Genomic DNA, 18,458 nt, shown 5'->3' on the forward strand with positions numbered 1-18,458 from the left:
TCTCTTTATCCAGTGAGGTCAGGAACACGGCTAGGTCATCATCATTCGAAATATAAAACTGTTTCTGAGTTTGCACGAGTACCGGAATGTAACTCAGTATCAACTTACTCGAAGATTAAACAATCCCAACCTTCGTGCATATCTTTTCCACTAAATCATAATAAGTAATCTCCTCCAAACTTGATGATTTAAAAATTATACCATACATGGACGCTGGGGCTGAAATCTATTTATCCTCCGAATTTGAATGATATCCCCCGTAATAAAAAAATAGGTTTGTTATCATTATCACCTAAAAAAATAACACATAGACCATACTCAACCGCATAAAAAAAGTTTCTAGTTGTTTCCAGTTATACACAGGTAATACCGATTGTTACTCTATTTCTCTCATTTAATTAGATCTAATTGTCAACTCGTGGAGAAACTCTAATCTAATTTGATTTACAGCATCTAAAACTCCAATCCAATAAAGACCTAGTCGATTAACAACCAATTACCATTTCCATAGTATACCATTGCCTATTCAATAATCGAATTTAATCCCAATCGTGGTTCTAGGACAACGACTTTCCAATAACGAAATGAAAAAGAATATCCAACGAAATGTCAAATACCTTGATTAAGCTTCAATGAGGGATGAGTGCAGCAAAATGTCAAGAATGATTCGAGTTCTGAGAATTCGTTCTCTAGCGATCGCTAGGGTGAAGCGAGCGAGCTGGTCAAAAATGGTTTCTCTTTCAACCCGGTCCCCGACAAGAAGACAAAGCCTGTTCTGATTGGCTAAAATTTTGGCGCCTAAAAAATGTCGACACGCTCCTGATTGGTTAAAATTTGAGAAGCTCGCTTCTGATTGGCTACTCATGCTTATATCTCATTGCACGAATTTTTGTTTCGCCGCTCTTGATTGGTTTATCTCTGCTTATTTATGATTGACCGATTTTTCAATTTTCTCTTATAATTTACTTCTTCCAAAATTACAAGGACAAATTGGAAATTTTCAAGCTCATTAAAAGGTGAGAGACCTGCAAGGGAGACGCTAGAATAAAGGATGAGACGAGATAATAAATAATTTTTAGAGGAGTGTTTCAGGTTATCTCTCCATTCTTTTACATGGTAGACAATTGACAGTTGTATAATTTATTGGGGAGTAAACGTGAATTACTTGACATGGTGGTTTTCTAGCAAACCTCGGTTTCTGATTACCACTAGGAAATTTGATTACGTATAAGCGTAAGTGGTACTAATTGCTCTACCAGATAGCTTAAAAAAATTATATCTGAACGAACAGCAATAATTATGAGATGACATGCAGAACATTGTACATCTTTTTCATGTAGAGACATGACAACACTTTCAGTCAGATTATCCAATTTTGCATCGGATAGCAGAAATATCTATCTTGGATTATGTACTGATGGTTTTAACCTATTTAAAAAAATATGGAAGTTATTTTCACACCGTACAATTTGTCACAGTCATATAAAACAAAAGTTTTTGTTTCTTGTTGGAGGTAAAAACCGCACCCCGGTTTTCTCCGGTACAAACCGAGATCGGCGTAACATAAGCCCGGTTTACGAAGGGATGTACCGGGAAAGATGGGCCGAGTGAAACATTGGGCCGAACACAGCCCATTAGGCCGAGATCGGTGAGAAGCCTCTCGAAGGAATGGAGGGTTTCCCTGAGCTCGGTCGAAATAGGAAGGTTTCCTAACGGAAAAAGGAAACCTTAGAGGAAAAAGGAAAGGAACCGAGAGAAAAGGAAAGTACTCTCGGTCCCATATCGTCTAAGGTGTGCTTGAAGACCGACTTAGAGGATATATATAAAGGGAGACGAATCGACACCAGAGAACACAAGAGATTCCCGAGAAGACTTAAAGACTGAGAACTCACTACGCTAGCTTCTTAGTCGCCTTAAGTCTTAGTTCGTTATTGTCTATCTGAATAACCGAACTCAGTTGTATTTTACTTGACTCAATCTAATAAAAACCGAGCTTCCGATCTAAAAGTATTGTTTTGTCCCCTGTCGATATTTACATATCAACAATTGGCGCGCCAGGAAGGGGGACTTAAACAGATTTCTTAAACTTTAGATCGGACTTCGAAAAGATTGAATCAACGATGACGGATCAAACCAACATTCATGAAGAAGAAAACTCTCTCGGAGGAGAGAATGCCAACGCCCCAACAGGGCAAGGAGGAGGAACTCCTGGGGAAAACGCTGGAACTATAGCCGGCCAAACCCCCGCAGGAGGTTATGGAACCGAACTGCTACTTCAAGTATTTAATGCCCAATTCGAGGCCATCAACAAAAGAAGCGAGGAGCGTTTCAGTCAGATGGCGGCACAAATCACCGAGCTCAGTCAAACACAAACTCCTCTCCGAGTTCGGAACATCATTGACGATCTTAATACCGACGGAGATCCCGCCGGAACTATGAGGTCTGCCGCAGACGGGTCAGCGAATGCACCAGCATCGGATTTGAGCCGAGACGCCGAGTTCGAAGCAATGAAGGCACAGCTTCGTGATATCACTTCAAAGATACATCAAGCCACAAGCGCAGCTCCGGAAATCGAGCGCGTCATTCAGGAAACACAGAAGACACCCTTCACGCCGTGCGTAGCAGGGACGCCGGTCAAACACATGGAGAAACTGAAGATAAAAGTCTACGAGGGCAATACCGACCCCCGACACTTCTTGACATCGTTCGGCATCTGCATGAACCGATACCAGTTCAAATCCGCCGAAGAGAGAGACGCAGTTCAGTGCCAGCTATTCGTGGAAAGATTAGGAGGAGTAGCTCTCGATTGGTTTTCGCGACTCGAAGCCAATTCGATTGATAACTACAAGGAGTTAACGACGGCGTTCGTCAAACATTTCTCCATGTTCATTGGGCAGAACAACAAGAACTCCGAGCTCTGGCAAATACCCCAAGGACCAAGCGAGAGCCTTCGTGATTTCATCCAGCGCTTCAAGACGATCGTCGCTAATTGTACGATTAGCGATGAAGCCGCTCTTTTATGCCTTCAGAAAGGAGCTCAAATAAAGACTAGCTTCCGGAGCGCGATCACGCATAACCCTCCGCAGACATTAGAAAACGCGTTGCACCGAGCTAATACTTACATCGCTGAAGAGGAAGAAGAAGCCGCTTACGAGCAGAGTTATTCAACGAAGCAACCCGAACGTGCGAAAACCGCGACTAATGAGCCGCAACCAGGATACGGTCGAGGGTATTAGAATCGCAAGAAGTTCTATGCTAACGCAATCCAACAACCGAACAAACAGTGGAACAAAAAGTGGGTCCGCGGCTAAGAAGATCAGGACGAGTCATTGTTCTGCGAGTTCCATAACCGTAGAGGCCACAGCACTGAAAAATACAGACATCTGTGAGAATACCTACTCGGCCTATATCGAAAGGAACCGATTTCAGTCGACGATCTCCGACGCTCGAACGCGTCTAAAAGCGGCGGGCAACTTTCAATTGACGATCTCCGTCGTTCACACATGCCTCGACCAAACAACGAACAACTTGAGAAGGCACTCGCCAAAGATCCACCAACTCCGCCGGCTTTACCGACGCTACCACCACCACCACCGAATCCGCCTGTTTTGCCCGAGCAACAGAAACGGAATCGTGATGACCGAGCACCAGAGAATCACACTCCCAAGGCGCGGAAACGTGTCAACATGATAATGGAGGCAATCGAAGCTTGCAGTTATTCGGTTCAAGCCATCAAAGAGTACAACAGACAGGCCGCCAGCGCGCCCAAAGCCCCGCAGGATCCGCCCAAGGGAACACCCTTGGTATTTACCGAGGCCGATACAATCGGGCTGCATAAACCACATAACGACGCCCTCGTTGTCGAGCTGCTCCTCGACGACGTCGAAGTTAGCCGCATTCTGGTCGATACGGGCAGCTCGGTTAACATTATCTTCAAGGAAGCACTTGACCAGCTCGAGTTGGCATCAGATAGGATTGAGCCGTTTATCGAACCACTTACCGGATTCGATGGAGAACGTTGTATGACGGTCGGCATGGTCAACATTCCGATCTACCTCGGCGGAGTCGCAAAGATTATCCAGTTCCTTATCCTCGATAAACCGGTGATCTACAACGCTATTCTCGGAACACCTTGGCTACACGCGATGAAAGCAGTCGCCTCGATGCACCATCAATGCCTAAAGTTCCCGACTCCCGATGGTGTTTACACTCTCCGAGGAAACCAAGCTGTTGCTCGATCGTGCTACATAAACGAGTGCAGACTTCATTCGGCCAACCAAGCTTGTGTCATTAGCTCGTTAGGACCAACTGACAAGCTCATCGTCCAGAATACAAAACCTAAACAGGAGTCGATCGTTCAAGTTTGCATCAACGAACTAAGGCCAGAACGTCAAGTCGGAATCGGCGCCGAGCTCGACCCAGTCATCCGCGAGCCACTCATTCACTTTCTGAAACAGCATTCATCAACCTTCGCTTGGTCGGTAGAAGATATGCCCGAGATTGATCCACAGATCGCGTGTCACGAGCTCAGCATTGATCCAACGTATAAGCCAATCAAGCAGAAACGCCGAAAGCTCAGATCAGAGAAAGCACAAGCCGTGAACGATGAGGTCGAGCGTTTACTCAAAGCCGGATCCATCACCGAAGTCAAATACCCAGACTGGTTAGCAAACCCCGTGGTCGTAAAGAAGAAGAATGGTAAATGGAGGATCTGCGTCGACTTTACCGACCTCAATAAGGCGTGTCCGAAAGATAGCTTTTCGTTGCCTCATATCGACCGCCTCGTGGAAGCAACTGCCGGGAACGAACTACTCTCGTTTATGGATGCGTTCTCCGGGTACAATCAGATTCTTATGCATCCGCAAGATCGGGAGAAGACATCGTTCATCACAGACCGTGGCATCTACTGCTACAAGGTCATGCCCTTTGGCCTGAAGAATGCTGGAGCACACGACTGGTAAACCGGATGTTCGCGAGCCAGCTCGGGCGAACTATGGAAGTTTACATCGATGATATGCTCGTGAAGTCACTCATCGCTTCCGATCACGTCGGCCATCTTTGCACATGTTTTGATATCTTGGATCAGTATGGTATGAAGCTTAATCCAACTAAGTGTACGTTCGGCGTGACATCTGGAGAGTTCCTCGGATACATCGTTACACGGCGAGGCATTGAAGCTAATCCAAAGCAGATCGCCGCTATTCTCGAGCTCCCGTCACCGACAACCAAACGTGAAGTTCAGCGACTTACCGGACGTATCGCAGCACTTAATCGATTCATATCCAGATCGACGGATAAGTGCTTGCCTTTCTACCAACTTCTTCGCGGTAACAAACATCTCGAATGGAATGAGAAGTGTGAAGAAGCCTTCGCCGAGCTAAAGAAATACTTGTCCACTCCGCCAGTTTTATCCAAACCAGAAACCGGCGAGACACTTTATCTTTACATCGCAATTTCGGAGTTCGCAGTCAGCAGTGTTCTTGTTCGAGAAGATCGCGGCGAGCAGAAGCCAATTTTCTACACAAGCAAATCCCTCGATGGATCGGAGTATCGTTATCCGACTTTGGAGAAATTCGCCTTTGCCGTGGTCATTTCTGCACGGAAGCTACGCCCGTACTTCCAGTCTCACGCGATCGTGGTCCTAACCGATCACCCTCTTCGTACTTTCCTCCATAGCCCAAGTCAGTCCAGACGACTCGCTAAGTGGGCTATCGAACTCAGTGAATATGACATCGAATACCGAGGCAGAACAGCAACGAAGTCTCAAGTCCTAGCAGATTTCTTGGTCGGACTCCCACCGGAGCTCGTCGAAGATAATCCGGTCGTACAACCCTGGATTCTTCACGCCGATGGTTCATCATCCCATAAAGGATCCGGAGTCGGAATTCGTCTCAAATCACCCGAAGGAGAAGTTATCGAGCAGTCATTTCGACTCGGCTTCCCGGCATCCAACAACGAAGCCGAGTACGAAGCATTGATTGCTGGATTACGACTCGCCAAAGGCATCGGCGCCGAGCACATACACGCCTACTGCGACTCTCAACTCGTGGCTAACCAGTTTCACGGCGAATACGAGGCCAAGAACGACCGCATGGACGCATATCTCAAAGTTCTTAAGGATATTGCTTCGGAGTTCTCTACCTTCGAGCTTACGAAGATACCTCGAGACGAGAATGCAACCGCCGACGCCTTAGCCGCTCTCGCGACTAATTCCGATCCTGATCTTCGGCAAATATCCCAATTGCAGCAATCGAGCGACCAAGTATCGAGCACGCTCCGAACTGCAACATCATTACGAGACGACGCGATTACGAAGCCCAACCCAACCTTGCTCCGCCCCTCACCTGAAAGACGAAACCTAAAGAGGTCATCCCCGATCATAACGACGACACGGACGAGCTCAATGACAACGAATCCGAGCCCGAGGACGAATCCGAAGGCCAGCATGTCCCAATCGATATCAAAGCCGAAGGAGAGGACGAACCCGAAGATTGGACCTTAGAAATTGTGGGATACATTGGAAATGGAAGTGAAGTATATGATATTTTTACCTTATTTGTGACTGGTTTAGAACATCCTAAAAGGTCTCTTGATGTGTTCTTACAGCCATTGATTCACATGCTACAAGAGTTATGGGAACCGAAAGTGAAGTATATGATATTTCATGCTAATAAAATTTTAGGGTGCATGTAATGCTATGTGAACAGTCAGTGATTTCCTGCATACAAAATATTATCTGGATGAACAGTGTGTTAGTCTTTTTTATGGAAATAAGGTGTGTAAACTCATGGAAGCTTATCATATTTTTATTTTTTAGATAATCACAATAAACAAAATATATATATATATATTTTAAATAACTCTTTATTCACCTTTTCTTATCCTCTTCTCCTTAGAGGAATCTTTTGAAATTACATCCAAATATGAGCTAGGTGAGAAAGAACTACAAAAGAAGAAGCAAAACACTAAAAAGTAGTATAAACGCAAGACAGTAGAAACGCAGTGACACGGAAACACCTCGCGGCAAGAAAACGGCAAGAAGAGTGAACTTATGGCTGGAAACCATGTCGATAGATATGACTCAGGCGGCTGCGAAGAAGCCGTCGCCGTGCTTAGCTTTAAATGATCCATAGAGTCCAGACCTGCATGCTTAGCACGCAACAATAGACGAATCTCCTTGACAATAACATGGGCAGGCTTGGAGGCTGAATTGTGGTGTCTAGAGTTGCGCTCTTTCCACACATAATAAACCACCGATTGGAGAACCAAATTGCAGACAACCTTCAATTTCCTAACACGAAAGGGAGACTGAAGCCAATTAACCAAATCCTCAAGAACTGTTGGAGGCGAAAGATCCTGGTGGAAGAATAAGGAATGAAAAACTTCTGAAGAGAAATCGCATTCAAAGAAAAGATAAACTCGGCTTTCACCCACAACGTCGCATAACAAGCAATTCTCGGAAACATGGAGACCCCAACTACTAAGGCGATCTCTGGTGGGCATACGATCACGAAGAACAACCCAAAAGAGAAAGGAATGCTTTGGAATTCTGAGAGAAGGCCAGACAGCTCTAAACCAAGGCACGAGAGGAGGAGAAGGATGAAGAATTATCCAAGTTTTGGAGGAAGAGAAAATCCCTGGAGGCTTACCAGCCGAATTCCTCCAAAGGAAGTAATCATCTCCTGATGACAAGGATCCTGGAATATCAGCAGGAAGGCAATCACGAAGCAAAGACAAGATTGAATGCCTGCCATGAGAAATAGACCAAGCACCGTCCCTACAAGCACCTCTAACCAAACACACAGAGGAATTCCTGAGACCATTGGACCATTAGGGCCAGTGATATCGATCTGAGGACCTAGATTAGTCCAATCATCATGCCAGAAGGAAGTTGAGGAACCAGATTGACCACAACAGAATAAAAAGGGACGAGCTAGTGGACGAAGCTTCAGAAGTCTTCTCCATATCCAGCTTCCCGACTGATGAATGCCAGATTGCTAAAATAATTTTCCCCTAAGAACCTGTGATTTGAGCCACGCGACCCATAAGGATCCTTCAGCAGCAAACAAAAGCCAAATGAGCTTCAGACCAAACATCTTGTTTAAATATCCAAGCCTTTTTAAACCCAAACCTCCAGCAGATTTTGGAGAACAAACCGACTCCCAAGAGATCTTAGCTCCTTTCGCAGAATTCAGAGCACCAGACCACAAAAAAAGCGTTGCAAATTCTCTCAAGAGCTTCCAAGCAGCTTTTAGGGAGAGGAAAAAAAGACGACCAGAAATTTATAATGCTGTAAAGAAAGGATTGGATGAGCTGAAGTCTTCCAGCGAATGAGAGTCTCCAAACTGTCCAAGAAGAAACTCGTGCCTTCACTTTATCCAAAAGAGGTTAATAGTCCTGAGGTCTGAGCTTATGCGGCAATAAGGGAATACCAAGATATCAGACAGGCAATGAACCCACCTGCAAGCCAAATCTTCCAGCCAATTCCCTAGAGAAAGGGAGGTTGTTGCCATCTATGAAGAGAAAAGATTTGGACAGACTTAGAGATAAACCCAAAACCTTCTTAAAAGAGGACAACACTTCCAGAATTCCACCCAAAGAGTCGGACGAGCCATCAAAAAAGATAAGAACATCGTCGGTGAAACTCAGGTGGGTAATAAGAGGGTCCAAGCAGAGAGGGTGAGGCTTAATCTTCTGATCCAAAACAGCCTTATCCAAGAGCTTTAAGAGGATATCCATTATGAGCACAAACAAAGACGAAGAGATGGGATCTCCCTGACGGAGACCCTTCCTCCCTTGGATAAACCCAGCCAACTCTCCATTTAGAGCAATGGAATAATAAGGAGAAGTAATACAAGACCGTATCCAACCAATGAATTCGCGCGGAAGCTTGAAGATTTTGGAGAACAAACCGACTCCCAAGAGATCTTAGCTCCTTTCGCAGAATTCAGAGCACCAGACCACAAAAAAGCGTTGCAAATTCTCTCAAGAGCTTCCAAGCAGCTTTTAGGGAGAGGAAAAAAAGACGACCAGAAATTTATAATGCTGTAAAGAAAGGATTGGATGAGCTGAAGTCTTCCAGCGAATGAGAGTCTCCAAACTGTCCAAGAAGAAACTCGTGCCTTCACTTTATCCAAAAGAGGTTAATAGTCCTGAGGTCTGAGCTTATGCGGCAATAAGGGAATACCAAGATATCAGACGGGCAATGAACCCACCTGCAAGCCAAATCTTCCAGCCAATTCCCTAGAGAAAGGGAGGTTGTTGCCATCTATGAAGAGAAAAGATTTGGACAGACTTAGAGATAAACCCAAAACCTTCTTAAAAGAGGACAACACTTCCAGAATTCCACCCAAAGAGTCGGACGAGCCATCAAAAAAGATAAGAACATCGTCGGTGAAACTCAGGTGGGTAATAAGAGGGTCCAAGCAGAGAGGGTGAGGCTTAATCTTCTGATCCAAAACAGCCTTATCCAAGAGCTTTAAGAGGATATCCATTATGAGCACAAACAAAGACGAAGAGATGGGATCTCCCTGACGGAGACCCTTCCTCCCTTGGATAAACCCAGCCAACTCTCCATTTAGAGCAATGGAATAATAAGGAGAAGTAATACAAGACCGTATCCAACCAATGAATTCGCGCGGAAGCTTGAAGGCTTCTAAAATGTTCAGCACAAAGGTCCAATCAACATTATCATAAGCCTTAGTAATGTCAATTTGCAAGCATCCTCTAGAGAAAAAAAAAAAAACCAGGCTTATGAAAGTCACTACCAGCTCAGATGCTAAAAGAATATTTTCACACATAAGTCTGCCTTTTACAAACTCCACTTGGTTCCTTTGAACTGCCTCCGAGGTAAAAATCCTTAACCAAGAAGCTAATATCCTTGATATAACCTTGTACACAATATTACATAAGGATATAGGCCTGAATTCCGTGAGCTTAGACGCCCCCACAAACTTAGGAATCAAAGCAATAACAGTCAAATTAACCTGTCTCAGCATCAAAGATGATAAGAAAAAATCCCGCACAGCATTAATCAAATCCTTCCCAACCAAATCCCAAGAAGTTGTGAAAAATTCCACAGAAAACCCGTCAGGACCAGGGGCCTTGTCACGGGGAAGAGCAAAAAGGGTAGCCTTGATCTCATCATCGGATGGAATACTTGAAATCTGAGCACCCAACTCAATACCACATCGGAAGGGATGTAAACTCTGGATTTACGAAATGGAAAAAGGCTGCACACTAGCATTTGCCATTCCAAGAAAGGAGGTGAAGTAACCAGTCGCCAGACTTTTCATTTGAATAGGATCTGAAACCTTGAAACCATCGGCATTTCTCAGAAAATGAATAACATTTCGAGAAATATTAGCAGCCACACATTTGTGAAAGACCGCCGTATTTGCATCCCCTTCCGATAACTACCTTATTCTGGATTTCTGTCTAAAGAAGGATTCCTCCGCAGAAGCAAGAAATTGCCAAGAATCTCTCAGCGAAGCTTCCTCCTGAAAAAGAGGAAGTTCTCCCTTGCTTCTCCCAAATGGGGTTCAGATCTTGGAAAATTTTTGCTGGGGAAGGAGGACATCCATGGAAATAAGCGACCAAGTGATTTTTCCAGATCTGAGAAGAGCCAAGAACAATCGAATCTGGAGCTGAAATTGAGGGAATACCATCTGAGGAAATAATCGGAGTCGTGACTTTAGAAAGATTCTGGAATGAAGATTTAAATTTGGAAACCCAAAGAGTAAGAACTGGAGCTGGATCCCGAGAAACAACACAGGGATCACTCGCTACAGGCTGAGCCGCAGATGCAGGAGGAGCTACTTCTTCCACATCAGGAAAAAGAGAATTTACCGACCAAACAGGTTGAGATGAACAGAGGGGAGGCCGCTCAGATCGCAAGAAACACAGACCGTCCGAAGGGTCAGGAGGATGAGGAAGAAGGGGAACCGAAGTCGACATAGAAGGATGAAGGAGGATTCTCGCCGGCGAGCGTGAGGCTTCGCCGACGGCAGCGCTTCGAACAAACTTAATCGCCTAATCGTCTAGCGCGTTTACCGAGAGATGTTTATAACTACCGTATGTATAGGAATATATAAACAAAATCTATGATTACGTCACATGAACAAACCTATCAATAATTCAAAGTAACGTCATCATGATTAATTCAAATGCGATCGTTGTCACTGTGCCGGATCACTATGATATCCAACAGAATCAAATTCGATCTTGGTGCATGCATCCAGATCAAAAGCATGAAAAATCTAGTTTCACTACGTGAAGACGATAGAATATTAACAAAATACAATTCGTTTCTCGTAAGAAGTATAGAAACTTAAAACGTTTGTTATTCATTTTTTCTTTTTTTTAGAAAAATAAAATAGATAGGTCAAATAATAGAAAAACAATTATATTAAAGTGTTTTTTCTTTTGTTTTTCAAATGCAAAAGATAAAAAGAAAACGTTGACCCCTCTAGTACCATGATAAATTGATGATGAAAGTAAGAACATTAATGTTTTGCAGAAAATAAGAACATTAATGTGTTTTGGAAGAATTATTATTAGACTATGATAAGAATGATACTCCCTCCGTTTCATAAAGAGTGTCGTTCTGACACTTTTTTCTGTTTCAAAAAAAATGTCGTTTTAGAATTCCAATGTAAATTTTGACATAAAATACCAGTTTTAACCTCAAAAATAAATTCAGAAAATTAGTTATAAATATAATTCCAAGAGAGATGGAAGTAGATCTAAGTTTCCTAAACTACAATAAATATCAATCGAAGTTTCTGGTGATAATCAGGTTTTGAACTAATGACTTCCACAACGTCAAAGGTGACACTCTACCACTGAGTTATATATCTTCTCCCGTAAGGAATCCTAAATCTTGTTCGTGAAATATCGAATTACGTGTTAAAGAAATCGAATACTATTATCTGATAAATCTACTCTCCATGAAGGTAGCAAAAGCATTGTTACTGCCTAACACATTACCCGGAATGTTGATTTGTTTGGTTTCATGATTGCATCAGAACAAATTTGTTTACATAAAACCGCACATTAAGCTTTTCATTTAACAATAAAGCTGATAATGAAGGAAAAGAACAAAAAAAAATCTCTCAAGGTGCATAACCAACAAGACGACATGGTTCTAAATAAAAACAGCTGCAGCTATTTGAGTAAGACCATCAATCTTCTCTAGCCATTGAGCTTACAAGGGAGTCACATGAGCAGTCTCGTTCAAGAAGAGGCACCCGAATATGTAATTGAAGAAGTCTCGGCCTTTAACCATACCTTTACCATCTATGGTTTCCATGTCGTATGTGCAAGCCCTCATGCAGTCAGGACAGTATGTAACCTTTGAGCAATAAACAGTCATCGATACGAGAACTTGCAATTCCCAAGAGATTGTTCTTGAGTGTACTTGTTTACGAAAAAAAAAAGGCTAATACCTCCAAGATTTTTGGCTGGAAGGAGCTATCGAGCATTACATCTACTCCATAAATGGCTCTAGATTTGGGCGATTGCATCTCCGGATGCACAAGAGCTGCCGCCTCAAACACTTGCCGTATCATTTGCTTCACCTTCTCATGGATATCCAGCCATTTAACTATTGAGAGTAGACTTAAGTTATTGATAAAAAATAAAGAAATGAAGAAAGATATATGTGGAGGAAGGAAACCAAAATGCAGTGTATATACCGTTATGTTCTTGTTCAAACTCCTTCACAAACTCTGCCGTGGGCTTGTGATTCAACTTCCGACCATAGTTCTGAAACGCATAGGAGAATGGACAAGGACAAAGGAATATGTGAGTAGTGTTTATATAGTATGTTGCAATCTTTGTCAGAACAGAATCATTATGTGGAAAGAGTGTTCTGAAGAAATACCATGACAGTGAAGTGAGTTTCATATTCAAAGAAACTATGCTTTTCCAATGAATATGGGTTGTTAGACAACCTAACCTGAAATCAAAAAAGTCGGATTAGCACATATGTTCTTCAACCAAAACGAGTAAATACTTATCGCTTATATCGGCTGCTATGAAGGATTAGAGTAAGCATTACCCAGAAAATATCTGTCAGGTAAATCTCCAGAGGGTCAATGCTCCGCAGTAGGACAACGTATCGCAGATCAAACTTCTTCCCCTTGAACAAAGCAGGGTGCTCTATGTACTTTTGGCAGATCTTGGGACCAGTTTCCATCATGCGGATGATAGCAGATAAATTATCAGTTATACTTGTGTCGATTGTCCGTGCCATATTCCATGGTTTCAAGATCCACAAATTGTTCAATTGGTCACGTTTGCGTACAAAATAGTCCCCAATAAACTGGGACAACTGTGTTTCAAGATTGTAAGTAGGTTGTAACCATTTCGGAGATCCATAAGCCTGAATAGCAAAACATTGAAAGCTAGCTATATTAGATAGTTAAATTAAACAAATAAAAAAGAGACACCTTGATATGTATGTCTTAGTTATATCTTGTGACCGCATATAAAGAAGTCTTTACTAATGGTGTTTAGATAAAATAGTCTTCTGAGTTTACCTTTTGAATAGTCTCTGCAAGATGATGCTTCATAACAAGACAAGCCTCAAAGGGAAACTGATTTATGTATTGGTCATCTGTTAATCCCACCGCCTTTTTCAGCTCCTCGTCCACCTGCATACTCGTCCATATAATGTCTGCGTCTTTTGGTTCATTTGCTGCAAATAAAAGAAAAACCTTGATTTGTCTGATGTGTATAACACGTTTTCCAATTTTAAAACTGAATTTACTCCACAATCTAAAAGACGAAGGATAACTAAAAAGCTGGGACTTTTCGAGGTAAGTTCAAAGTCACAATGTTTAGTATATCGATCCTTAATGAGAGCTACGAATATATCATGAAAAATGGATCAAATCACATACTGATTACAAATTCTGGACGTGTCAGAAATTCTTCAACTTGAGGTAGATCTGTGTGTACAAGTAAAGGAGATCCATCACTATGGCGTATGCTTTGGGAAACTGAAGGTTTCAAAGGTAAAGACACAGAAGCTTTCGCCTGGAGTTTTTGTTGGTATTTCTCAAACTCCTAGGAAATATATAACAAGGAATCTGTTAGTAAACAGATAATCTTCGTAGGAAATGAGACAACATGAAATCTTGTTAATGAACAGAAAAAGCTAAAGAGGAACCAAGGAAGTACATGAATAAAATAGTTCTCAGGAGTGTGAAACCAGGCTGTGAGCCTGGCAGACCGATGTTTGTCCTCCCCGATACCAGATAGAAAATCACGAGTGCACTCATCACCTTTCTGACAATTTCTTATAGGCCACATTATCGAATAGCTGGAACATTAAAAGCCAAATAAACATGTGCATAAGTCAGAGCCACATAAAGTAACATTCTGAAAAATATTATGTGTATGAGACCTGAACAAGAACCGTATGTCAATCCACATCACAGTTTTAAACAAACGATAAGTGTGTATAGCACAAAAGAAATATATTCAAAAAGTTAACGGGAAAATATGGAACGTTCATACCTCACAGCAGAGTCTAGGTTCCCGGAAGGCATGAAAAGAAAAGGAGCCACTCTGAAATTGGGTTCATCGCTATGCCCCAAAGCTGAACCCAATTCATCCATCACATACCTGCAAAATGAGAAATCATTGCCAAGCAAAGTCATGAAACAATATGCCTAAATACTACAGATTTGTTATTCCTAAACACTCCAACAGCTTTAAACAGATACCCTTCCTGAATTTCTCAAATTTATCTATTTAAGTGAAAAATGTTAGAAATTCTTTAAACAGTAGATACAAGCAGCACAAAATAAAAAAACAAAATCAAATATTCATGAGGTTTTATTCAGTTAAACAAATCAACCGCAGTAGTATACCAAAAAAGGAAGACATTGCATACCACAAGGAAGTTTCATCAAGCTTTTCTTCATCCGCAAGGCGATAAGTCATCAAATACGACCACATTGCACCAAGAACACGGTCAGCAAAACTATCCTCAGGATTTGGCTCAGGAAGGCGTGGTGGAAGCAACGTGTCAACAACATGCTTTCCATTTTCAACTATTTTAGATGTATCAACGCCATTTAACAAAGAGAGATTAGGGAGAGATTCAAGAATCTCTACTGCACTGTTTCCAAGAGGTCCAGGTAGGTTAACCTACAAAAAAAAGTATCATGTAAGCACATCTCAGCATAAATATATAACCTCAATTCCTATCCGAAATGTAAGGAAAACTACCAACAATTACCTCTAAGGAAGACAGCGAAGGGAAGAGCTTCAAGACTTCAAACACTTCTCCGACAGAATTCTGATCCAATGGGTTCCCACGGATATTTAGTTGAGATAGCAATGGCATCTCGTGCACAGAGAATGCCTGGAAATGAAGAAAGTAAAGGTAGATAAAATCAAACACTTGAAAAAGATATGTAACTGTAGGAGTTCTATAGGATACAAAATTGCAACAGATATGTTCATCAATACTTGTTCTCTTTTCGATCACTAAACTACGTTCTCCGTCTCTCTTAAAAGAAGTAAGGGGATCAATTGACCTGTTTGGCTAGATTGTGTATTGACCGGTTTGAAAGGTCAAGTGAGGTGATATTGCACAAGGGTTGATCCTGCTGAACAAAACCAGGATTATCTTTCCCAAAGATATCTCCACAGAAACTAAGTGCCCACAACCCGTAATTAGATGTAAAACGCGAGTTGTAGATTTCCAGACTCGGACAGCATTGCAGTATTTCGTCAGCCATCTGAATTTCACTGAAAAGCATACAAGTACTTGAGGAATCTATTATATTCTCCCCACCATCTACATGTATTTTAAATGCATGTTTACCTCTTCTGAAGAACAGGATTGTCATTCAGCCACAAAGCCTTCAGATTCTTAAACTTCGTAACCTCTCGTATAACCACATCCGCACTCTCGATTTTGTTCCCAATAAGACTAAGCGCCATTAAATCCTACAAAAAATTGGTAGCAGCACAACAAAGAAGCTTTAGAATCTAGGTTTTGAAAAATTCAAAGCATTTCAAGTTGTCACTCCGAGTCTGCGGCAGATTATATAAATATGGCATGCAAGTATCTGAGATAAAGTCTAGCATGAAAGTACGGAAAAGGAAGAAAGATCTAAAGGCGTGCCTGAAATTTACTCGGCAAATGCAGAGACACCAACGAGTCATCATCTATTCCAAGACCCTCCAACTCCAGCCATCTTAAAGAGTCATATCCTTTATCTGCTGCATAATGAATTTCATTGTCTATTATCTGATTAACAGAGAGTTCCTCATTATTCTCTTCGGTTTCTTCTTCTTCTTCTTCTCCTTCTCCAGCCTTCCCCTCTATATCAGTGTCAACACACATTAAAGAACCCATCCTCTCAGCCAGTCCCGGAATTTCCTGAAGCTGAAGTAGCGAACACAGAAAAAAAGAAAGAAAAAAACTGGTGAATTAAGCTCTCAGAACAACTATCTTCTAAGCTTACAAAACCAAACATGTAGCTTTTTTCTAACAATTGGACTGAACAATTTTAGCTTGAATTGCCATAGCGACATAGAAATAAACGATACTGGCTGGTTAGGGACATGTCAGTGTTAAAACTTCTACCATAAATGATACTATTGCAAGTAAAATACTTTAGAAAAACCCAGTGAATAGTCTCAGAACCACTATGATGTAGAAAAACGGTAAGAACAAAAAAGGCAGAATTTCAGCATACAAAAACGAATTTGCAACTTTTTCTAACAATTTGACTCTATATTACTCGTTTGAATTGCCAAAGTAGTACCTAAGAACAAATCATTATTCCAACTTCTTCCTTAAAATGAAATTCCTGCAAGTAAAATATCAAAACAAACCCAGCTTTATCCCCACTTTCACGAAGCAAATACACCATTTACCCAACAATGTGCACTCAAAAAATCAATACTGATTACTAGAAAATCAGTGTAAAGTCCCTATTTTTAAATGTTCAAAAATAAGTCCCAATTTTTAAAGAGTGAGAGTGGCGGTACAAGACGCACACCTGTTTATAGGCATCGGGAAGACGAAAAGTCCAGGCGTGATCGACAAGGAAGACCTCGGAATCTTTAGGCATAGATTCGGAAGTGAGAACAAGTCTCCGTCGCCGATTATCGTCGCAGGGTTCGATCTGAAAGTGAGCGCCGCCATCTAAAGTATCCGAAGCAAGCTTCTCGAAGAGGCGTCGGTGAAGTTTCTGAGGCAAACCTGAAGACGCCAAGAGTATTCCATGTACCTTGACGAAATCTTCCAAGCTCTCGATTTTGTTGGCCATTGCTGGTGAATTTCTGAAGGCAGCACCTTTTTTGGCTCTCAGGGTTTTCTGTGGGGTTTAGTTGCGCTTCGAGCGTCGCAGTCTTGGTCTCTCAAATTGGGTTACAAGATAACAATTTAATTTCGGTTAGGTTCGGTTTGATTTGGTTGAGGATTTTGTTTTTGTTTTTAGTATTAATTTAATTTATTTATTTATTTACCATCTTTGACACATCATCATTTTTAATTTATATGAAGATGACATGTGTAACTTTTATAATTTAAAGTTATAATTTTTTCAAAAATAATAAATTAGTAAATTTTAATATCAAGTTTTAAACCACTCAAAGAAAATGAATTATTTTTTTCATTAATCGATTAATATTGATTGATATTTACTTTATTTTTATATAATTCTCAAATTTTTTTATGATATTACATTTTAAATTAATTTTTAAGATTGTATTTTTTTGGATAAAATTTCTAAATTTTTTTATAATAACATACTAACACATACAAGTAATGATTACATTTGCCTTTTTATTTGATATTGCATTTTATATTAATTACTAATTTTTGATATAAAATTTCTAAAATTATTTATAAGAACATACTAACACACATAACAAATAATGATTATATTTGTTTATATATTTATAATATTATATTTTAAATTGATTTTTAAGATTGTTTTTTATATATAAAATTTTTAAAATTGTTTATAATAACATACGAATACACATAACAAATAATGATTATGTTTTTTTTTATAGAAGATTTGAAATAGTTAAAAAAAAACCCCACACGTTATGTGTAGGTATTCGCCTAGTTATAATAATAGTTTCAAGAAAAAAAACTTTTTTTCTTCTCCTTCCTCCATCTACTACCTCGTTCCTCCACCTTCCATCATTCATGCTCCTTAACTCATTCAATGAAGGTATTCACAAATTCACTAAATTTAAAATGGTATCAGAGCGTCTCATTGATCTTCCATAACCTATAATTTTTTCTGATTCATCGCGATTTCTTCTTGGCACTGTAACAATCAAAGCTCCATCAATACAAGCCAACGTAACAAGCTCAGGACGAGCCGATTCAGATTAAGCTCTAACTCATTCAACAACAAACCCAAAGGAGACCCATTTGTCTAAACCACAATTTTTGTAATACGGGATGGATCTCC

General features: G+C 41.0%; 1 protein-coding gene across 1 annotated transcript; it reads right to left on the reverse strand.

Annotated features, from left to right (window-relative positions):
* Positions 1 to 12,021: 12,021 nt before the first annotated feature.
* Positions 12,022 to 17,339, reverse strand: LOC18012564 (tubulin--tyrosine ligase-like protein 12). The gene is made up of 15 exons (XM_006395903.2): positions 17,028 to 17,339; positions 16,145 to 16,408; positions 15,842 to 15,966; positions 15,552 to 15,765; positions 15,251 to 15,376; positions 14,903 to 15,159; positions 14,524 to 14,631; positions 14,185 to 14,326; positions 13,905 to 14,070; positions 13,542 to 13,699; positions 13,061 to 13,384; positions 12,884 to 12,958; positions 12,696 to 12,765; positions 12,447 to 12,604; positions 12,022 to 12,352 (listed from the first exon to the last, which is right to left on the reverse strand). The coding sequence occupies exons 1-15, from the start codon at positions 17,295 to 17,297 to the stop codon at positions 12,206 to 12,208; spliced, it is 2,604 nt and encodes an 867-aa protein (XP_006395965.1). The 5' UTR covers positions 17,298 to 17,339; the 3' UTR covers positions 12,022 to 12,205.
* Between the last annotated feature and the right edge of the window lie 1,119 nt (positions 17,340 to 18,458).

This window comes from Eutrema salsugineum, unplaced genomic scaffold (genome assembly GCF_000478725.1).
Source record: "Eutrema salsugineum unplaced genomic scaffold, Eutsalg1_0 scaffold_6, whole genome shotgun sequence".
Classification (NCBI taxonomy): Eukaryota; Viridiplantae; Streptophyta; class Magnoliopsida; order Brassicales; family Brassicaceae; genus Eutrema; species Eutrema salsugineum.

Bases quoted from the DNA above. Each gene is read 5' to 3' on its own strand.
- LOC18012564 (XM_006395903.2), bottom strand. From the start codon at position 17,297: ATGGCCAACAAAATCGAGAGCTTGGAAGATTTCGTCAAGGTACATGGA. The intron at 14,632-14,902 runs GTATGCAATGTC...CTCATTTTGCAG, and splicing joins CTTGATGAAACTTCCTTGTG to GTATGTGATGGATGAATTGG. The intron at 13,385-13,541 runs GTAAACTCAGAA...TTTGCTATTCAG, and splicing joins TTGCAGAGACTATTCAAAAG to GCTTATGGATCTCCGAAATG.